The sequence below is a fragment of the Colobus angolensis genome, unplaced genomic scaffold (assembly GCF_000951035.1).
Source record: "Colobus angolensis palliatus isolate OR3802 unplaced genomic scaffold, Cang.pa_1.0 Scaffold86, whole genome shotgun sequence".
Taxonomy (NCBI): domain Eukaryota; kingdom Metazoa; phylum Chordata; class Mammalia; order Primates; family Cercopithecidae; genus Colobus; species Colobus angolensis.
Window position 1 is genome coordinate 3,506,868 of NW_012122487.1, and position 20,741 is coordinate 3,527,608.

The following is a 20,741-nucleotide window of genomic DNA, read 5'->3' on the forward strand; positions in this document are numbered from 1 at the left end:
CTCCTGAACTCCTGGGCTCAAGTGATCTGCCTGCCTTCGCATGCCAAAGTGTTGGGATTACTACAGGCATGAGCCACCATACCCAGTTCTCCAGAGACAGATGCAAGTCATTCTGACATGTCATTACTATGCAGGTTGTGATCAACCTATACAATTCATTCGTTGGAAGAAAAAAAAAATTGCTATCAAACCTAAACCAATGTAAGGTACTGCTAAGTAATCTGGAATAATTTGAAAGATTGCATTTAGAAGTTGTCAGGATTAAAGTTGCATACAGTGCTACAAGTCATTCTGGGTACTTCTAAATCTTTCCATAGTAATGTTTTTTTCTTGTAAATTTTTAATGGTACCCTATCTGCTGTGGGTATTGGAAAAAGCCTTTAAGAATTTACAACAAGAAATCAGTCCCAATATCTAAGTGGCAGCAGCAGGCTAAAGATTTCAAGGTATGATTGCTAAAGTTATTAGAAAGTTTGTAATTTGATATAGCCATATATTCTTAAACATGTAAAGAGATCTTTACAGAATTTTTTTAATGGGAAGTGCTTCAGTAAGTGAAAATTTAGTTCAAGTTACAAAGAAGTGAGGAAATGGAAAAAAACAAAAGTATTGGAATTCTAAAGATTACAGATTCAAGAGGCTTAATGTAACAAAACACAACAAACTTAAGAATTTTTCATTTTATTCAACCTCAATTTTTATATGCAAGGTAATTCCAAACTTCTGTTGGGTCAGTAAGTATTAAGTATTAAAACTAGTACCAAGTCTTGAGTTGCAAAAATATATACTCTGAGACAGTGCAAAAGATCCATTGAAGGTAATTAAAAATGTACATAATTTCTGACAAGTTGTTTAATTTAGCATTTTCACAATAAATTCACACTAGAATTCTGCATAGGTCAGATTAACCCTGAAATGTTGAAAGACTGGTACAATAACTACAATTTGTAAATGGTTACATCAGGTAGAAGGGAGTTAGGCTGTTACTGTACCATATGGAAGTAATTTTACTGTGTCAACTCATTTAGCCATCTGCATAATTACTGTAAACACTCACAAAACCACTGGCTTTTTAAACCATGCAGAGAGTTAAGGCAAACTTACTGTTCCTAAGGGATATTTTTAATAAAAGGCATGATAAATGTCAAAGTGAGGCATGTGAGATCATGATTTTCTTAAACCTAACTGACAACAAGCTTAATAAATTTACAGTTTTAAGACTTGATTCAACCTAAAAAAAACAGTATTTACAAATGCACATTTTTACTCACAAGCATACAAATCTAAATATTATACAAGAATAAAACTTTTGTGTGCAGTGCAAGTTTATCCCACAGGTTTTAAAAAGTGATCAATACCAACAAGGTATGTGCCTGAACAAAGATTTTACGTTTAATGACATACACTTTAGCATTCTAAGCATGTTCCAATGAATTTCATACATTATTAGGCAGCTGATTTAATTTCATTTTAACTGATGATTGATTCATTTGTTCCAATTTTAAAACTATTGCAAATTAAGATATGGGAAGAGGACGGAAGTCACTGGATAATCAGGATAAAATCCATTAAGCAAGATAATACATAATATGAAAGGTGTATTATATTGGTGCAAAAATAACAGTTGCCATTAATAGTGGCAAAAACTACAATTTTGCGCCAACCTAATGCATTAAAGTCAGGGAAGGCAGTTGTCATCAGATTTTCAGGTAATTTTAAGATTAATGACTACAGACAAGTTCAGTAGTAGTCATTCATTTAATAATCAGTGAGACCCCTTTCAGAAAATTGTATTGCAACATGCAATCTATTTTAATAAATATACACTTAGAATATGGCTGTATATACACATACCTACACAGCCCTACACATATACACACTTAAACAAATATGTTGCTTTTTTTTTTTTTGAGAAAAAACTCTGTCGCCCAAGCTGGAGTTGCAATGGCGTAATCTCCATTCACTGTAGCCTCTGCCTCCTGGGTTCAATTGATTCTCCTGCCTCAGCCTCAGTAGCTGGGACTACAGTGGCGCGCTTAATTTTTGTATTTTTAGTAGAGACAGGGTCTCACCGTTTTGGCCAGGCTGGTCTCGAACTCCTGGCCTCAAGTGATCCACCCACCTGCTCAGCCTCCCAAAGTGCTGGGATTACAGGCATGAGCCACCGTGCCCTGCCATGTTGTTTTTGTAATTGAGATATTTCATTTTGGAGGTTAGGCAAATTTAATTTGCCATTCCTCAAACTCAGTAACTTCAAATATAAACAATGCCTAGAATGAATATGGTTCCTTATTATTTCTATCAAACTACTACAAATACTGAGGAATCCCAAAGTAGTTTTCCACAGAGGCAGAAAAGCAGCTCAGGAGTTGAAAATCTTCAATGTTAATAAGCCCTGGGACATTTCATATTTCGAGATGATGCAGTATGAATCATAATTCATTAAATACTGTCCTCAAGAGTTACTTCAATTCCATATTCACCAGTTCTTACGATTTGGAAAAATAACCCTTGAATGTTTCCAGATTAAATCTAATCTCCAAGCCTTGTGTGTCAGAATTCTAGTGAATCTCTATTTAAATGAGAGGCGCTCCAAAACACTTCCTGCACCACTCGACACTGGCACTTGGTGGAGCATCAATTTTCTGCAACTTTTCAAGAATCTCTGAAGACAGACTATTGTATGCAATTCCATATTCATTGTCAAACGCCTCTGAAAGAAATTTTCAAAAATGAAGTTGTAATTTGTTAAGAAAGACAACAGCCGTTCATTTCAAATTGGTATTGAGTCAAATTATATGTTTTTGAACTACGTATTTAGAAGTAGAAATCTTTTAAATCTTTTATACATACCAGCTACATTTTTTAAAATTACTTTTGAAAATAAAATATAAAATTTCCTTTCATAATCTTTTATTAACCAACTTACCAATATCAATATTCTCTCTTCCTAGAGACACTAATGATAAGAAGAGGATTTCTCTGTATAAACTCCTATAAAACAAATATGTTTTAAAAGTTAATGGGCAAATAGCATAAAAATACAGATGCTTTTTTTTTTTAATGGTGAAGACATTAAGTTTTGTCATCTAGTTAACAGTAATACACCTATGTCAATGTCCTAGTTTTAATATTACATTACAGTTAGTTATATGAGGTGTCACATTTGGAGGAAGCTGCATGAAGGCTACACTGAATTCTGTACTATTTTTGTAACTTCCTGCAAGTTTCTATTCCAAAGTAAAGTTAAAACATAGTTAATGGGCATAAAGTTTCACACTAGTAACAATTAAAAATGGCTTAACTTTTTTTCAACAATACATTAACTGTTTTAACTCTAATTTCTAATTAAAATTTACAAAAGCAGAATCTTCTCTCATCTTTTGTCACTTGAAAAAGTAACAGATTAATTTCTAAGTAAGTTAGGGGGTTTAAAACCCTTGACACAATGTAAAAGGTGGTGTGGTCTCTTTACTATTTAACCCAATAGCAAAGGACAGTTCACCTTTATTTGGCTTGTGAGCATTAAAATGTCACAAATGAAACACTAAAAGTGAGCTTTATGACTCAGTTGGTAAAGATGAGAGGAAAACTTAAGAAATGCACTGATGTACAAAGAAAAAAAAAGTAGGAGGTAATGCTGATTCTAGTGACACTTCACATCGCTTTCTTTAGAAGCTTCAGAAGCCATAATATGACATTTCTAATATTACGTTCCTGTCCTTAAACTACAGATGCTTGCAGCAAGCTACTCTTATTACGGACTGTGAAGGTCATCTCTACCTCAACTATTGAGAGTAAAAATGGATCCATCCATTTTCATTATCAATTCTTGCCCTGTCACTTCTGAGATTATCTTCAAAGATGCCATGATCTAAAAAACTTGAAGGGGACCGTGGAAACATTAGTAATGTTTGATATACGCAATTACACACACTTTTCTGAAGCTTCTACTGCAGAATTCACTTATGCTGAGGAGGGGATGAGTACTAGTCTGAGCATATTAGCAGACAATAGTGACAGGAGCACAATAACTCCATATCCTTTGTAGTTCACTGCATCTATCCCTTTCCTAAATTGTTTCTACTCCTATTCCCGTATTCTCTTATGTCCAACAAAAGAAAAGATGTGTGAGTATCATAGGCCTTGAATAAGTGGTACATGAGTTTATCAATGTTAATAAATATAATTACAGGTTTCCAGCAAACAGCAGTAATGTTTCCAAAAGAAAGTACATTTTAGATCAATGAATTATCTTCTTAAAATGCAATCTATTTCCACTCTTTTTTTTTTTGAGACAGGGTCTTGCTCTGTCACCCAGGTGGCAGTGCAGTGGTGTGATCACAGCTGACTATAACCTTGACCTCCTGGGCTCAAGAAATCCTCCTGTCTTACCCTCTCAAGTAGCTGAGGTCACAGGCACATACCACCCCCACCAAATTATTTTTTACAGAGATGGGGTCTTGCTATGTTGCTCAGTCCAGTCTCAAACTCCTGAGCTCAAGCAATCCTCCTGCTTTGGCCACCCAAAGTGCTGGGATTACAGGTGTGAGCCACCGTGCCAAGCCCCCAGACACTTTTATTGTGTGTTTGTGTTCAAGAGGAATGCATATATCTGTGTAGCACTTTTTAGATCAGATGTTTTGCAATGAGTATGTATTTCTTTGACAACTAGAGATATTTTTAAAGTAAGATAATTTTTTAAAAACATGAAATGATTGAGTGGTGGCAAGCAAAAAATACTATATTATTACCTTTGTCTTTTCATGCCTGGCTTCATTTGCTGTGAAAGTAGGTTGATGGGTTTAAGAACATTATTATGCTGAATACTCTGCCTGATGGTTTCTACTAAAGTGCTTGTTGCTTGTTGTTCCTCTGACAGGAGAGATGATTTCTTTTCAGAATCTAACAATAAGAACACAGTTTTTTTTTCAATTAATACTATTATCATCTTTTTTTTTTTTCCTGAGACAACGTCTCACTCTGTTACCCAGGCTGGTGTGCAGTGGTGTGACCATGGCTCACTGTAACCTTCATCTCCCAGGCTCAAGTGATCCTTCCACCTCAATCTCTCAAATAGCTGGGACTACAGGTGTATGCCACCAGCTAATTTTTGTATTTTTTGTAGAGATAGGGTCTCACCAGGTTGCCCAGGTTGGTCTCAAACTCCTGGGCCCACGCAATCTGCCTCCCAAAGTGCTGGGGTTACAGGCATGAGCCACTGTGCCCAGTCCCAATTATTTAAAAAGCTTTTTTCCAGAGTTGTGGCATTTTCTCCTTGCTTAACCAATATCACCTCCCCAATACTAGTAACATTATGTGACAATGTGCCCAACTAAAAATATTTTTCCTGCTCTCTTCAAACAGGCAGACCTGTCACTCTGCCTTTCTCTTCTAATATATGGTGGCTTACTGCCTGAGGCTGGGATGTGATAGCTTGTACTCCAGCAGCCATCCTGTGACCATGAAGCAATCTTTACTGATAGTAAAGCAGGTACAACAGAAGGAACCTGGGTCCCTGATGACAGAGGAGTTGTCTCGCAGTACTAGACTGTCTAGTACGTAACTTCTTTTCTTTTTTAAAAATGTATTTACTTATTTTTTGGAGACAGGATCTCATTCTGTTGCCAAGGCTGGAATACAGTGGCTGGTCGTTGTAACCTTCAACTCCTGGGCTCAAGCAGTCCTCCCTGCTCAGCCTCCCAAATAGCTAGGACTACAGGCATGTACCACCACAGTTGGCTAATTTATTTTATTTTTGTAGAGATAGGGTCTTGCTATGTTGCCCAGGCTAGTCTTGAACTCAGCCTCAAGCAGTCCTCCTGCCTCAGCCTCCCAAATCACTGGAATTATAAGCATGAGCCACCATGTCTGGCCTTATTTTTAATCAATAAGTAAAAATTGTATTTACTTATGGTGTACAACATGATGTAATTCAAAACTTTTTAGACAGTTTTTCTCTCTGTCACCCAGGCTGAAGCGAAGTGGTACAATCACAGCTCACTGCAGCCGTGACATCCTGGCCCCAAACAATCCTCCCGCTTCAGCCTTGAGTAGCTAAGACCACAGGGGCATGCCACCACAGCTAGCTAATTTTTTATTTTTATTTTTTGTAGAGAGATGGGCTCCCACTATGTTGCCCAGCCTAGTCTCAAACTCCTGGTCCCAAGTGATCCTCCCACCTTGGCCTCCAAAAGTGCTAGCCTGATTTGCCTAGCCTAATAACTTCACCTGAGAGAATAATCTTTACCTGTTTTGGCCTCTGTTATTTTCTTTAAATATAGCAGAGTCTAGTGCTAATTAGAAAGAATGCAATTAGGCCGGGTGCAGTGGCTCATGCCTGTAACCCCAGCACTCTGGGAGGCTGAGGCGGGCGGATTGTATTTTTCATTATACATTTCATTATGTTGTATTTTTCAAATAACACAGGCCCTAAATAAAAGCAACTGGTAATAGTTCATTTGTGTTAAACCAAAAAAAAAAAAAAAAAAGCAAAGTCCTCTGTTATGATAACAACAGGAAATACTGGCTGCTATGAGTTTTCATCCTAGGTCTTCCACCTGCTACATGACAGACTTTGAACAGTATTAATCTTCAGGCTATGCTGTAATTTCACAATTACTGAGATAAGTCTCAAACCAAACATTACACCCATTTAAGTACATAATTCAATGGTTTTTAGTATATTCATGAAGTTGTACAACCATCATCACTATCAATTTTAGAACATGTTCATATCCCAGAAAGAAACCCCACCCCAACCCCCTCTAGGCAACCACTAATCTACTTTCTGTCTGTATACATTTGCCTATTCTGGATATTTCATATAAATTGAATAATACAATCTATGCTCCTTCACAACTGGTTTCTCTTCTAGAATGGTTTCAAGATTCATCTGTGTTGTACATGTATCAGTACTTCACTGCTTTATGTTGCCAAATGAAATTCCATTGTATGGATATACCACACTTTATCAATTCATAATTTTTTTTTTCTTGTTTTTAAGATGGAGTCTCACTCTGTTGCCCAGGCTAGAGTGCAGCAGCACAATCTCAGCTCACTGCAACCTCTGCCTCTCTGGGTTCAAGTGATTCTCCTGCCTCATCCTCCCAAGCGGCTGGGACTACAGGCATGTGCCACCATGCCCAGCTAATTTTTGTATTTCTTTTAGTAGAGACAGGGTTTTTCCATGTTGGCCAAGCTGGTCTCGAACTCCTGACCTCAAGTGATCTGCCGGCCTCAGCCTTCTAAAGTGCTGGGATTACAGGCGTGCACCACTGTGCTCAGCCCTCAATTCATAGATTGATGGACATTTGTTTCCGTATTTTTGGCTATTATACAAATGCTATTATGAACATTCCTGTGCAAGTTTTCATGTGGACATCATTTCTCTTTGGTATATATATGAGTGTAACTGCTGTGTCATATGGTAACTCATATGGTTTGCCATTTTGAGGAGCTGTGAAACTGTTTTCCAAAGGAGCTGCACAATTTTATATTCTAATCGACAGTGTCTGAGGGTTCCACTTTCTCCACACTTCACTAACTCGTAATTATGTTTTTGATTATAGCCATCCTAGTAAGTATGAAGTGGTATTTCCTTGTGGTTTTGATTTGCATATCCTTGATAGCTATTGAGCATTTTTCACGTGCTTTTGGCCATTTGAACATTTTATCTGAAGAACTACTGATTTACAGCCTTTGCTCATCTTAAAAATGGGTTGCCTTTTTATTACTGAGTTGTAAGAGTACTTTACATAGTCTGGGAACAAATCCTTTTTAAGATAATGATTTGCAAGTATTTCCTCCCATTCTGTTGACTGACCTTTCACTTTTTTGATGGTTTAAATTTCAGAAGTTTTTTCTTTGCACTAAGTCCAACTTATCTACTTCTTCTTTTCTTGACTGTGCTTTTGTTGCTTTTTTTAAAGGCCTTGCCTAACACACAGAGAGTCATGAAGATTTACTCCTATGTTTTTTTCTAAGTGCTTTATAGTTTTGGCTCTTACATTTAGGTCTATGATCCATTTTTAGTTCATTCCTATGTATGATTTGAGAAACTATCCAATTTCATTCTTTTTATTATTGCTAGCCTGTGGTCCCAGCACATGCATTGAAAAGACTATTCTCTTTTTTCTTTTTTTTGAGATGGAGTCTCGTTCTGTCTCCCAGGCTGGAGTGCAGTGGGGCAATCTCGGCTCACTGCAAACTCTGCCTCCTGGGTTCATGCCATTCTCCTGCCTCAGCCTCCCGATTAGCTGGGACTACAGGCGCCCGCCACCATGCCTGCCTAATTTTTTTGTATTTTTTTAGTAAAGAAAGGGTTTCACCGTGTTAGGCAGGATGGTCTCGATCTCCTAACCTCGTGATCTGCCCGCCTCGGCCTCCCAAAGTGGTGGGATTACAGGCGTGAGCCACCACGCCCTGCCGAAAAGACTATTCTTTAACTATTAAATGGTCTTCACACTGAAAGGCAACTGACCATACATATATATGAGGGTTTATTTCTGGAACTTCAGCTCTATTCCATCGACCTATATGTCTATTTTTACACCAGAATTTTACTTTCTTGATTACTGTAGCTTTGCAGTAAAGTTTTCAAATTGAGAACTGTGAGTCCTGTAACTGTTCTTTTCAAAGAGTGTTTTGGTGATTCTGAGTCCCTTGAACATCCATATGAATTTCAAGATTCACTTGTCAATTTATGTAAAGAAGCTATCTGAAATTTTGATAGAGATTGCGTTCAATCTGTAGATCAATTTAGGACTAATTCCATCTTAATATTAACTTTTCCAGTCCATAAACATGGGATTTCTTTCCATTTACTTATTCTTTAATTTCTTTCAACAATTATTTAAGTTTTTGGAGTCTAAGTTTTGCATTTCTTTGTTTCAATTTATCCATAAGTATTCTGTTCTAATGCTTTTATAAATAAATAAAATTGTTTTCTTAGTTTCATTTTGAATTATTTATTCAAAGATATAGAAGTGGTTGATTTCTCTATATTGATCTTATAGCCTGGAACCTTGTGGAACTTACGCAGTTCTAATATGGTGTGTGTGTGTATAATAATATGTTGGATGTGTGTCTATTCCTTAGAATTTTCTATATATTATATATATAGAAAAATATATATCATTTATCATATAATCTGCAAATATAGATACATTTACTTTTTTCCTTTCAAGTTTGGATGGCTTTTCTTTTCTTGACTAATTACTCTAGCTAGAACCTCTGGTAGAATGTTAAATAAAAATAGCACAAGTGGGCATCCTTGTCTTACTCTTGTACTTACTGAGAAAGTATGTTAAGAGTATGTTATCAACTGTAGATTTTCATAGACGCGCACTACCAGGCGGAGGAAGATATTCTCTATTCCCAGCTTGAAGAGTTTTAAACAAAGGGTGATGGATTTTGTCAAATGATTTGGCTGTGCCTACTGAGATGATCACGTGAATTTTGTCCTTTACTCTATTGATAGATATAGTGTATTACATAATTGATTTTCAAATGTTAAACCAAAATTGCATGCTTGAGATAAATCCCACTTGGTCATGGTGTAAAATCATTTTTTATATTGCTGTATTTGATCTACTAGTATTTTATTCAAGATTTTTATGTCTATATTCCTAAGTCATACTGATTTTTCTTATGATGTATTGGTCTTTCTATCAGGGTAATACTGGCCTTCTCACCAAAATCTCCACTATTTTTGAGAGTGCTCTCAGGCTTAAACATCTCCACACTCTGTTCCAAATAAAGTAATTTCCTTTAGGGAAAATTTCAGAGCTCTCTATTCTTATGACCTGCCTCTCCCTCTGGGCAAAATTTCTTTTTTTTCTTTTCTTTTCTTTTTTTTTTTGAGACAGTCTCACTCTGTCGCCCAGGCTGGAGCACAGTGGCACAATCTCAGCTCCCTGCAACCTCCGCCTCCTGGGCCTCCCTGATTTTCCTGTCTCAGCCTCCCAACTAGCTGGGATTACAAGTGCCTGCCACCACTCCTGGCTAATTTTTTTGTACTTTAAATAGAGGAGGAGTTTTATCATGTTGGCCAGGCTGGTCTCAAATTCCTGACCTCAGGTGATCCAACACGCCTCGGCCTCCCAGAATGCTGGGAATACAGGGGTGGAGCCAACCATGCCCAGCCCCTGGGCAAAATTTCTAAGCCACAGCTCTGGAAGTGGGGCTGGGAAAAGAGGCCCTTCTTTTAGAGTGACATTCCTGCTTTATGAGCAGGGTGCTAGATGAAGACAGTAGTTTCTGTTCTTTTTAGCTTGCCTCTCCTGGCATGAAATCTCTGTTCTATATGAGTAGGCTGCAGTGAGAAAAATTGGGGACCCAGCATTCTCAGCCTCCCACAACTGGGGCAGAGTCTTTGCCCTTATGAATGGAGGCAAGGTGGAAGGACTGGGCCTCGACCTCTTGGCCACACTCACTGGGAATTTCACCTCTGCAATACGGAACTGAAAGGATGAAAAATGCTGGCAGCCTGCCTTTCCCAAGGAGATGCTATAGGCCCTTGACTGGGTTCTGTAGGGGGTACAGCAAGTTGTGGCTGAAGTGCCACAGAAACTTGCTCCTTTTGATAAGATTTAGTAGATTTTTTTTAAAAAACATATATTCATTTGCTCTATAGTCTGAGGACAATTTCCAAAAGTTTTTTTGTTTGTTTGTTTTAACTATAGGGGTGCAACTGTGGCTCACTGCAGCCTCAAACTCCTGGACTCAAGTAATCCTCTTGCCTCAACCTCCCAAAGTGCTGGGATTACAGACGTGAGCCACCGCGCCCTGCGGAAAATTATTTTTTCAAGAAGTCACATCTTTAGAGCCAGGTGTGGTGGCTTACACCTGTAATCCTAGTACTTTGGGAGGCCAGGGAGGGTGGATCACTTGAGGTAAAGAGTTCAAGACCAGCCTGGTCAACACAGTGAAACCCCGTCTCTACTGAAAATACAAAAAATTAGCTGGATGCAGTGGTAGGCACCTGTAATCCCAGCTACTCGGGAGGCTGAGGCAGGAGAATCGCTTGAATCCAGGAGGTAGAGGTTGCAGTGAGCCAAGTTGATGCCATTGCACTCCAGTCTGGGTGACAAGGGCAAAACTCCATCTCAAAAAAAAAAAAGAAAGAAAAAATAATTTTCACCAATTATGGTTGTTTCACTGGTCTGTGGAGCTCCTCATATTGCTATTCCAGAAGTCATCTCTCACTTAATTCGTATAAGGTCTTTTAACCTATACACCAACTTTTGTTTATGTACACCAACTCTTCACTTAAAGCAGCCAACTAATAAAGAAATATGGCTATTCTCGAGAGCTCTGTTTTATTCCCACCACAAATCATGGAACATTTTGAAACACCTATTTCAAAAGCTATAAGAAAACAATTAAAGAAACAGTAGCTCTAACTCTATTCTTTTCTAGCATAAATTGCAAGGTTATTCTGTTCCTGCCTAAAAAGCATCCAAACATCATGACTGAAACCAAAAATTAAAGGCAAAAATAGCTTATGCTATATGCAATCATAATTTTGTGACTGACACATACTGAGGAAAAGCATTTTTTTACTCTAGTTTTAAGAAAACTGCAAAGTAGTGAAACGTTGGAAAAAAAGTATAAAAGTATGTAAAATGAAGATGGAACTTTTCCATTTCTTCTCCAAGCAGCCACTATTAACAGTTTGTGACATATTTCTTTGCATATATTAAAAACAGAAGTACACATTTTTGGTTTTATTTTTCTACAAGAAAGGGAAAAAATTATGTACTCTTTTGCAACTTGTATTTTTTCACTCGGTATATAATAGCATCCACCCTTTTAGGTCCTTATATACAAATGACTTTCTTTTTCTTGGCTGCCAATATTTCATAGCATGGATTTACCAGAATTCTGTTGAATATTTACATTTTTTCTTTTTGAGATGGAGTTTTGATCCTGTTGCCCAGGTTGGAGTACAATGGTGTGATCTCAGCTCACCACAATCTCCACCTGCCGGGTTCAAGCAATTCTCTTGCCTCAGCCTCCCGAGTAGCTGGGATTACAGCCATGTGCCACCACACCTGGCTAATTTTTTGTATTTTTAGTAGAGACAGGGTTTCTCCATGCTGGTCAGGCTGGTCTCGAACTCCCGACCTCAGGTGATCCACCTGCCTCGGCCTCCTCAAGTGCTTGGATTACAGGCATAAGCCACCGTGCCCAGCCTACATTTTTTTCATTTTTATAAAAAATCCTTGCTGGGAACAGTGGCTCACAACTGTGATCCCAGCACTTTGGGAGGCTGAGGCCAGAGGATTGTTTGATTAGTCAAGTATGCATGCCTGTGATCCCAGCTACTCAGTAGGCTGAGGCAGGAGGATGACTTAAGCCCCAGAGGTTGAGACTACAGTGCACCAGTACACACCAGCAAGGCAACAGAGCATGACCCTGTCTCAAAAGAAAAAAAAAAATCCTACAGTAAGTATCCTTGTGTAAACAGCTGTGTACTGTATTTCTATAGAACACAGTTCTCTAACTACAATTCCTGAGTTTAAAGGGTATCCACATATGAAATCTGCATGTTTGCCATATTGTTCTCCAGAAATGTATCATTTTACACATCTAAAAGTATATGAAAAGTGTTCCCCAAACATCTTCAACAATCTTTAAATTTTTTTAAAACAATCTTCATCTTTAAAGTTTTTTGCCAATCTGACAGTTACAAGTTTATGTTTTCCTTTTCTTTTTTTTTTAAGAGACAGGAGGGCAGGGAGGTCTCACTTTGTCACCCCGGCTGGAATACACTGGTGCAATCATAGCTAACCGCTGCCTAGAACTCCTGGGCTCAAGGGATTCTCCTGCCTTGGACTCCCAAAGTGTTGGAGTCATAGGTGTGAGCCTGGCCACATTTTCCCTTTTTTTTTTTTTTTGAGATGGAGTCTTGTTGCGATGTCCAGGCTGGAGTGCAATGGCGCAATCTCGGCTCACTGAAACCTCTGCTTTCTGGGTTGAAGCAATTCTCCTGCCTCAGCCTCCCAAGTAGCTGGGATTACAGGTGTGACCACCAAGCCTGGCTAACTTTTTTTTGTATTTTTAGTAGAGACGAGGTTTCACCATATTGGCTAGGCTGGTCTTGAACTCCTGACCTCAAGTGATCCACCTGCCTCAAACTCCCAAAGTGCTGGGATTACAGGCATGAGCCACTGCGCCAAGCCCACATTTTCCTTTTTTAAAATATAAAGTTATACTTCACTTAATACTAATATGACTGAGCTTTTAAAATATGTTTAATACAGACTGAATTGTGTCACCCGCGAATTCGTATGTTGAGGCCCTAATTGCCAATGTGACTCTATTTGGAGATAAGGCCTTTAAAGAAATAATTAAGGTTACATGAGGACATAAGAGTGGGGCCCTAATGTTTTTTCAATTTGTTTTTTTTGAGATGGAGTCTCGCTCTGTCGCCCAGGTTGGAGTGCAGTGGAGCCATCTCGGCTCACTGCAACCTCCACCTCCTGGGTTCAAGCAATTCTCTGCCTCAGCCTCCTGAGTAGCTGAGATTATAGGCACCCACCAACACGCCCAGCTAAATTTTGTATTTTTAGTAGAGAGAGCCAAGACCATCTTGACCAGGCTGGTCTTGAACTCCTGACCTCGTGATCCACCTGCCCTCAGCCTCCCAAAGTGCTGGGATTACAGGCATACACCACCACGCCTGGCCAAGTGGGGCCCTGACCTAATACAGCTGATGTCTTTATAAGAAAAGGAGACACCAGGAATGTGTGCATGTGCATGCAAACACACAGAGAAAAGGTTATGTGAGGGTACAGCAAGAAGGCTGCCATCTACAAGCCAAAGAGAGGCCTCAGAAGAAACCAAACCTGCTGAATCTTTTCTAGATTTTAGACTTTCAGCCTCCAGAACTGTGAGAGAATAAATTTCTGTTGTTAAAGCCACCCAGTCTGTGGTATTTTATTATGGCAGCCCTGGCAAACTAATACAGTTTGAAAGTCACTTAATGTTTTTAATATGAATTACCTATTAATATCATTTGCTCATTTATCTACTGAATTGTATTTTTCTTATTGACTCATAAGGCTTTTGAATACATGAATAACAATCCTTTAAACACCTTGTAAAAAATACATTCTAAAAGAGTAAAAATGAAGCCACAACCCTTAAGACCAGTCAGTAACCATCAATACAACTGAACTTATGATCCTATACCAATACATCTAAATTACTCTTCTGCTATATACAATTTACTCTCAAAACACCCAATCCAATTTTTACTTGATAGCAAAATCACCAAAAAAATTACTAAACTCAGTTGAGACCTGTCACAGTTAAAAACAGGTCAGTACAATAGCAAATCACTTTTTCATTTTTTTGTGTGTGTATGTGTGTGTACTTCTTTTTTAAAACAGCAAATCACTTTGAATTAATTAAAAATTTAAAAATAAGGCAAAATAATTTGCTTTTCTCTATTTAACTCTAGGGGAATTTAATTCTGTTTCTTTTCTTTTCTTTTTCTTTCCCCCAGCAGTCCATTCTTTATTACAGAACAGGATCCCACAGTATGTACAGACTGTGCCACAATTTGCTCATCCAGTCACCTACGGATGCGTATTTGAGTTGTTCCCATTTTGAGTCTTTTATGTCTTTCTTTGTTTTGTTTTGTTTTGGTTTTGTTTGAGATACAGTCTTGCTCTGACACCCAGGATGGAGTGCAGTGGCATGATCTCAGCTCACTGCAGCCTTTGCTGCCCAGGTTCAAGCAATTTTCGAGCCTCAGCCTCCTGAGTAGCTGGGACTATAGCCACCTGCCACCACACCTGGCTAAGTTTTGTATTTTTAATAGAGATAGGATTTCACCATGTTGGCCAGGCTGGTCTCCAACTCTTGACCGCAAGTGATCCACTGGCCTAGGCCTCCCAAAGTGCTGGCATTATAGGCGTGAGCCACGGGACCCAGCTGTTATGTCTTTAATTCTATTTTACTTACTAAAATTCCTCCATGAGACATACAGAGGTTCTCTTGGTTCCTGATGAAGGTTGATATTATCCCATAATAGCTGAATATACACAAGTTTGCTATCCTGGGACAGAGATGACAGAGGAAGCTAAAAGAAATCAAAAGAAAGTATTAGTATCCCAAGAATAACAATTACCAGTGGATCTAATGAAGCTTGATTATATAACAGATGAGTCCTTTTAAAATTCTGGACCTAAAATTCAGAGCCAAAATTTTAATTTTTATTAATGTCTGATGACAAATGTTATTATTATTTTCTGAGGTAAAGGTTTCTCACTGTGACTTTTAAGGAATGGGATGACAATTTGCTAACTGACACAATGGTTGTAGAAAGATTAACCATCATTACAGCAAATTTTAAGGTCAAAGTACAAGAGTTTCTACTACCTTACCAAATAATTTTATTTTACCTACCTAATCAAACTAGAGTTTATAGTACTGTAAGGAAAGATTTTATTTTGCCCCATGTATATGTTTGGGGTCTCAGTGTCTATCAATATTAATACTATAAAATAAAGTACTCTAGGAGCTCACTGTCTCTAATGGAATCAGGATCCCAGTATAAGTAGAGTTGGGGCTTTTAAGTCAGAGAGCCAGAATGTGACCTTGGGTCTCCATCACTTATTGGGTATGCCACCTTACAGAAATTACTAAATTTCTCCAACTGTTAATTATAACATCTGAAAAATATGGGAAATATGAGTACTTTCAAATAAGGTTGTTGTGAGAATTGCAGCTAGGAATAGAACAGTTAAGAATAACAGCAGTGGCCAGGCATGGTGGCTCAAGCCTGTAATCCCAGCACTTTGGGAGGCCGAGACGGGTGGATCACGAGGTCAGGAGATCGAGACCATCCTGGCTAACACGGTGAAACCCCGTCTCTACTAAAAAATACAAAAAAAAAAACTAGCCGGGCGAGGTGGCGGGCGCCTGTAGTCCCAGCGGAGGCTGAGGCAGGAGAATGGCGTGAACCCGGGAGGCGGAGCTTGCAGTGCTGAGATCCAGCCACAGCACTCCAGCCTGGGCGACAGAGTGAGACTCTGTCTCAAAAAAAAAAATAATAATAATAATAATAGCTACCAGCCAGGCACGGTCGCTCACGCCTGTAATCCCAGCAGTTTGGGAGGCCAAGGCAGGTGGATTGCCTTAGGTCAGGAGTTCAAACCAGCCTGGCCAACACGGTAAAATCCTGTCTCTACCAAAAATATAAAAATTAACTGGATGTGGTGGTGGGTGCCTGCAATCCCAGCTACACGGGAGGCTGAGGCAAGAGAATCACTTGAACCCAGAAGGAGGAGGCTGCAGTGAGTCGAGATCACGCCATTGCACTCCAGCCTGGGCAACATTTTCCAGCTACCCTTGCAGACAGATACGACCTAATAACTGAGTTCAGGCCAAGAAACTATATGTTGGAATATTATCTAGAACTCCAGGAGCTATCCCTTAAGAAAAAAGACATACTGTTCCCTCCATCCATTTTTCTCCTAACTGCTGGACAGAAGGTGGATGTGACAGCTTGGAGGTAATCAGCCATCCTGGACCAGAAGCAGAACTTGGAAATGGAGGTTATGCATAGCTAAACAAAAATACAGAAGGATCTTAGGTTCCTAACACTTTACCATTCCAGGATTGCTTATCCAAACTTTTAACTGAGAGAGAAATAAACTTGTCTTGTTAAGCAACTGTTGTTGTATACTTTCAGGAGCCTGAGGTTAAGCCTCATCCTACCCAATACTAATGTAAGTATAAAAGTTGGCACCCTACCTGTACACCTTCATTACAATGTTCAGATGTGAGGATAAGTCCTGGCAAGTTACTAGGAAGGTCCAAACGTCTGAAATACCAAACGAGGTTCCAGAAAATGATTGGATGTTGATTGATGAAAGAAGATGTATGAATCACCTGATCACCTTCATTTTCTAGCAAAGATTCAAGTTCTTTACGGAGTACTAGAGGACTCAAGTAGGGCACAGAAACAGGGGGAGGATTGGGTCTTTTTCCTAAAGGATCCTTAAAAAAAATACAAAAAGAAATTAATATTATCTGTTTAAATCTGTATGCTGAAGAGCACTTCTCAATGAGATAATGCCTCTCTATCTATCCTTTTTAAATCAGTTATTTTAGGACCATTGCTACATGCAGGAGAATATGCTAATGAATGAAAACCTAAAAAAGAAAAAAAATGCTTAATCTTAAATACTATTAAGTTAAATCATTACAAAAGAAAATTAATCAACAGACTCTTTAAAACATGTTCTCTATCACATTGAGAGCAATGGTCTGAATGTATTAGGTTTTTTTCAAATTTTATAAGAAATATTTGCATTTCAGATGCTTTATAGTAATATATGTGTGTAAAAACTGTGTGACATTATCCTCCTCCTACAACTCTAAACTGATGGAGCAATCTTTTGCATTAATAGTCTTTGTTGACTTAACTCACTTTTACAACTGATTGCAACAAAAACCGAAGAAATTAAAGAAAGAGCATTTTTATAATTCAAATAAAATAAGAAATGAAAAAAGACCCAACCTAGACTTTGTGAGTTATGTGTATTATAATCAGGATAAAATGTTTAAGACTCTCTCATTAACAGTGGGTTCCCTGGTGCCTAGACTGTGGTATCCAAAACCATTTCCCTCTAAAGGGACCCACAGTTTCTTAGAGAAACGGTTGATTCTGGTCTAGGTAAGAAAGGATATAACATAAGCATAAAACATCTTGTTATATAAGAAAGCAAGAAAGCTTTTTAAAAATTACAAAAAAGCTACTAGAGTTATGTCAAAAGGACTAATGAGCTAACTTGTAGAGGCTTCTAGCTGACCAAAGAGAATAATATAAGCATGAACAACGGTAAAAACAGCAATAGATATAAAGATAAATGTTTAAGGCAAGGTAGTGTGTGCCTATAGTTCCAGTTACTAGGGAGGCTGAAGCAAGAGGATCACTTGACCTCAGGAGTTTAAGAATAGCCTGGGCAACAAAGCGAGATCCCCATCTCTAAAAATTAATTGCTTAATTAAACATTAATGTTGAAATCAATGAGCTCATAATGATACCCTATTCCCCCAAATTAACTGATGACCTTGGAGAATGACAGGGACTCAACTCGCCATTTTGAAAACTGGTAAATAAAAGCAAAAAACCAAGCATTTAACCTGCCTTTCCACTATAAATTTTATCTTTAGAAAATCTAGCAGAAGACACAGGGAAGTTTCTGTTTATGTATTCCTTATTAAAAGGAAGCAATGACAGAATGAGACCATTATCATTTTATAGCTCCTAATGAATTACTTTAAGGCATTAAGGCATTAATAGCTACTAATGTTTATGTCTCCTACTGGGAGAAACATACCACCACTGATGAAATTGTCTTACAAAAATAAACAAGCAAATGAACAATAACACAAAAACCCCAAGTCTGATCAAGGTTCTGGACACAAATTTTGACTTTTATCGTTGCAATCAGCAAAATCTGGATTATGGGAAACTGTATTCTAACCAGTTTTATCAACAACTAAATTGCAAAAGGAAAAAAGAGTCTACAGATTCAAAAAGACTAAAAACCATACAAACCCAAGTACAATACACTGACTTTATTTGATCCTGATTCCTCAAGCTACCAACCCACACATACACACGCACACATATGCTTTTGACATTTTTGAGACAATCAGAAATTTGAACAGACTAAATAACTTGATAATATTATTTGGGTTTTTTTTTTGTATGATAAAAGCAGTGTGATTATATTTTTCTAAAGTCCTCATCATTCAGGGACACATACTGAAATATTTACTAACAGAATATGTGATGTTTGAAATTTGCTTCAAAATAATCTCAAAAAAAGAGAGAACTGAATGAGAATACACATAAAAGAAGAATGGCCATAAACTGAAAATAATTGAAGCTAGAAGATGGACTCATTATACTGTTTCTTTTAGCACATATTTGAAATTCTCTACAATAAAAAGTTACTTGCTTATGGAAAAATTCTAATCTATCACTTTTCATGTAATTAAAATAAGTCCACTACAGAAGAATTTATAATGTTCTACTATATACTTAGATGTGTATGCAGTATAATTACAATGTTGTTGTTGTTACATACCACAACTTCCTGCAGACTGTTTGGAAGACTAACTGTTGAAATGCCATGAAATGGTCGCTGGGTAAAGTCAATATTCTGCAAGGGGCCTCCAACACTGTGACTTCGAGTCAAAGACACATTTCGCTTTGATAAACTATTAGGCACAGATGAAATTTTCATACTTTGGACATCTCCACTGGCTCTCTTTATTTCATCACTTAAAAAAATATAGAAGAAATGTTATGCTCATGTTGAAAAACAGTCTAAATCTGTAGAGCTATTTTCTACAATGGACCTTCAGTCTACTAAATATATCTAAGAAGAATCAGCATCACCTTGTAAGAATTGCATTTCCTTCAAGCATTTTTGTAAAACTAGTCAGAAAAACAGGATGGAGTAGACGGTTCTGATGAGGGTGGGAAGATGACATATTGTATGTAGATACACAGGTATTATTTTAAAATGACAAAGTACCCATTCAGTTGCTTTACTCAAATATTATTTCATCTTAAACAAAATTACCTAGAAGTATGCTGTATGCAAATAAGTACAGTAAAGACACTGACAAGTATTTAATCTCTACTAGGCCACGATCCACCTAAGAGAGAGACCCAGTCATATTTACTTTATTTTAGAGCTTAGCATAATATTTAGCATACAATAGAGTCTCAATAAATGTCTGATTCAATTAGTATTTAAAGGTCAAGTGTACATTTCACAGAAAGAGAACATTTCGCCTCTGGAAAGTGGCAATGACTACCTTAAAGGGGAAATATTTTACTGTTGAGAAGTTCATTTTGTAAAAGACACCTGTAAAATATTAAACTTAGTTCAAAAATGGTTTATCATCAGAGTCATTCATTAGCTGTTTAAACACTATGTGGTAATAATAAGTTAAGATGTACTCTTAAATGCCAGAACTTATGCTGTATGAGTCAGGTTGTCTTTAGAGACGGAATTTTTACAAGGGTACCCCATTTATTACTATATAAAGAGGTCTCTGTACCCTTTGATACCTTGGTTCAACTGCAGAGCCTGTTTCTTCAGTTATGGTCTGGTTATGTTTTGGGAAATCCATAAAGTTGATCAAGTCAGGTTCTGCTAAACTGGATACAGGTTTGTGCTCCAAGGATTCATTTGCCAATGGAATGCTTCCACTTTGTAAACTGTCACCAGAGGTACTTGGTTTCAGGAAAAAGCTACATATGGAAAAGGGGAGAAAAAAGAGCCTTTAAAACTCCTCAAGTCTTCTAAAATCCTATCATATTTAGAATCATTTTATTGATAAAGCAGTTATTAATTATATATAATCCAGAAGGAAAACACTGCCTATTTCCAAAACACACACAGACCTCTCTCTCTCACATTCTTGCTCTCATTTTCTCTTCCCTTCCTATCCTAAACTTTTCAAATACAAGGTTGGAAATGGTCCAATAAATGATATTCCAATTTTTGAGAACCTCTAAAGAAAATTATGAAGGAAGAACGAAAGAAAATATAATAAAATAAATATTTTATTAATTTCCTGAGTTTAAAAAAAAAACAAAGAAGAGCTGCAGTAGCAACATTTTAAGATGTATTAACCTATAATTACTTATAATGTCTTTTTTTTTTTTTTTTGAGACAGAGTCTCGCTCTGTTGCC

The 20,741-nt window shown here is 37.6% G+C and overlaps 1 protein-coding gene across 1 annotated transcript in view; it reads right to left on the reverse strand.

Moving 5' to 3' along the window:
* Positions 1 to 647: 647 nt before the first annotated feature.
* Positions 648 to 20,741, reverse strand: part of DENND4C (DENN/MADD domain containing 4C) — a 97,197-nt gene continuing 77,103 nt past the window's right edge. Inside the window, exons 25-31 of the mRNA XM_011930412.1 lie at positions 20,114 to 20,296; positions 19,119 to 19,314; positions 16,771 to 17,016; positions 14,977 to 15,094; positions 4,755 to 4,905; positions 2,930 to 2,994; positions 648 to 2,713 (exon numbers count right to left, since the gene is read on the reverse strand). Coding sequence (XP_011785802.1) covers positions 2,577 to 2,713; positions 2,930 to 2,994; positions 4,755 to 4,905; positions 14,977 to 15,094; positions 16,771 to 17,016; positions 19,119 to 19,314; positions 20,114 to 20,296 — 1,096 coding nt within the window. The 3' untranslated portion in view covers positions 648 to 2,576. The remainder of the gene's footprint in view (positions 2,714 to 2,929; positions 2,995 to 4,754; positions 4,906 to 14,976; positions 15,095 to 16,770; positions 17,017 to 19,118; positions 19,315 to 20,113; positions 20,297 to 20,741) is intronic.